Source organism: Coptis chinensis, chromosome 3, assembly GCF_015680905.1.
Source record: "Coptis chinensis isolate HL-2020 chromosome 3, ASM1568090v1, whole genome shotgun sequence".
Lineage (NCBI taxonomy): Eukaryota > Viridiplantae > Streptophyta > Magnoliopsida > Ranunculales > Ranunculaceae > Coptis > Coptis chinensis.
This window is the reverse complement of record NC_141458.1, coordinates 41,622,792-41,625,100: the sequence shown is the minus strand read 5'-3', so window position 1 is coordinate 41,625,100 and position 2,309 is coordinate 41,622,792. Positions and strand designations below refer to the sequence as shown.

At 38.1% G+C, this 2,309-nt stretch overlaps 1 protein-coding gene across 1 annotated transcript; it reads left to right on the top strand.

Annotated features, from left to right (window-relative positions):
• Positions 1-554: 554 nt before the first annotated feature.
• Positions 555-1,709, top strand: LOC147509656 (uncharacterized). The gene has a single exon (XM_086597876.1). It carries the CDS (start codon positions 555-557, stop codon positions 1,707-1,709), a length of 1,155 nt encoding a protein of 384 aa, XP_086454002.1.
• Positions 1,710-2,309: the final 600 nt, after the last annotated feature.

The following is a 2,309-nucleotide window of genomic DNA, read 5'->3' as shown; positions in this document are numbered from 1 at the left end:
CCAACATCAAATGAGGTGGGGTATACTACTCCGGTAGCAATGCAGAGTAGTCACTATGTGGGAGTTGAAACTTAAGCATATGGAACCCAAGTTGGGAGTGGAAATAGATTTGATATTTTACAAGGTGATGAGGAAGATGTTATGATCAACAAGGAGCTGATGGTTCAAACTGAAACACCAGTTATATGTGAACCGCAATTTCATGGGGAACAGGTTTTATATGAAGCCACTGCGCTAGAGGAAGAAAACATAGAAGATGACCTCTCGGAAACTGAAAAGGACTTCTTTGATGATGAGCATGTCCAGCCTAACAACATTCCAGCACTTTTACCTCTGCAAGTTATAACTAGGTCTCAGAGTAAACATTAGCAACAACAACAACATAGTTCCAGAAATAAAGGAAAGGGTAAGAACAAAGGTTCTGGGAGGAAGGAAAAACATAAACATTAGATATGTTGAAGGTCACAGTATGGAATGTCTGAGGGCTTAATGACCTCAATAAAGCTAGATATTTGAATAAGTTTAGAAAGGAAAATAACTTATGCCTTTTTGCTATGGTGGAGAAGAAAGTTAAGATAGAAAAGTTCCAGCTCATCAGTAACATTTGTTGTCCATCGTGGTATTTTGTTAATAACTACAGTAACTGTGATAGTGGCAGAATATGGATATCTTGGGATCCTAGAGTTATAGCCTTACTAAAAATCAAGGAGACTGACCAACTTATACACTGTAAGATTGATCTTCTCCCTATTTTGAAATCATTCTTTTTTACTGTGGTATATGCAAGTAATAACAGTGCAGCTAGATCTTGGCTATGGAGTGATATATGTAATATTCACAATGGAATACAAGGTGTGTGGTATGTTGCAGGGGATTTTAATAATGTTCTATACTCATTTGAACGAATTGGTGGAGAGGCAGTGCATCCAAGGGAAACCACCCTTTTCAGGGATTGTCTTGTTACATCTGAGCTGTATGATCTTAATGCAATTGGGGCCTTCTATACATGGACAAATTTTGCAAGGAAGTGGTCCAAAATTGATCGTTGCTTGGTCAATAGTTTCAAGAGTTCTTCATTCTCATACTCTTATGTTGAATTGTTGCCGGCTGGTACCTCTGACCACTCTCCTATTGTTATCTCCATTATGAACAGAGTTGATGCTAGCCCCCCTTTCAGGTTCAGCAACTTTTGGATCCTCCATCTAGAATTCATGACAACTTTTCAGAATTGCTGGAATGTGGAAGTGTATGGCGGCCCCCTATACATTCTGACTCAGAAACTCAGAATACTGAAAAGCAAGTTGAAAAGTTGGTCTAAATTATATTGCTCAGATATCTCTAAGAAGACTGAAGCTGCAAGACAGGAGCTCAAGTGCTTACTGAAATCCCAACATAGTAATCCTATGGATGTGCTGTTATGTAATAGGGAGAAAGAATCAAGATTAACTCTTTCTCAACTTATTATCATGGAAGGAGAGGATCTCAAGCATATATCTAAATGTGACTGGATGAAATATAGGGATAAATGCAATGAGTTCTTCCATAAGATGCTTAAAGAGAGAAAGGATAGAAATCTGATATGGGCTCTAAATGATTGTACTGGTACTAGAAGGGAAGGCCATGAAGAAGTCTCTGAAGCTTTTTCTCAATACTATAAAGCATTATTGGGACAAACTTCCTCAGCCAGCTATGATCCTGAATTTTTTTAGAGTCTTCACTTTTCTAGAGTCATGACTACATCTGAAGCAGAAATTATAATGCAAGATTTTACAGAGGCAGAGATCAAACAAGCTTTGTTTGAGATGGAGGATAATAAGGCTCCAGGGCCTGATGGATTCAATGCTTTTTTCTTTAAGAAGCATTGGCAATAGGTGAAAGATGAGTTTGTCTAAGCTATTCTCTTTGTCTTCTCTCAACAATCAATACAAAAAGGAGTTAACTCAACACACCTACCTCATTCCAAAATGTGCAACACCTCAAAGAGTGGAAGAGTTCAGACTTATAGCATGCTACAATGTAATCTATAAGTGTGTTTCCAAAATGCTCACTAATAGAATGAAACCTTTCATGCCAGACCTCATCTCCATGTAGCAATCAGCCTTCATTCTAGGCATATCCATTCAGGATAATCTATTATTAGCTCATGAGCTAGTGAGATGCTACATAAGGACTCATGGGACCAAGAGGTGTTCAATCAAGATTGACATTACCAAAGCATATGATACGATAAGTTGGCAAACTATTGAGATGGTAATGGCAAGATTCAGGTTCCCAGAGAAGGTCATTGAGTGGACTAAAATGTGTTATTC

Bases quoted from the DNA above. Each gene is read 5' to 3' on its own strand.
- LOC147509656 (XM_086597876.1), top strand. From the start codon at position 555: ATGGTGGAGAAGAAAGTTAAGATAGAAAAGTTCCAGCTCATCAGTAAC.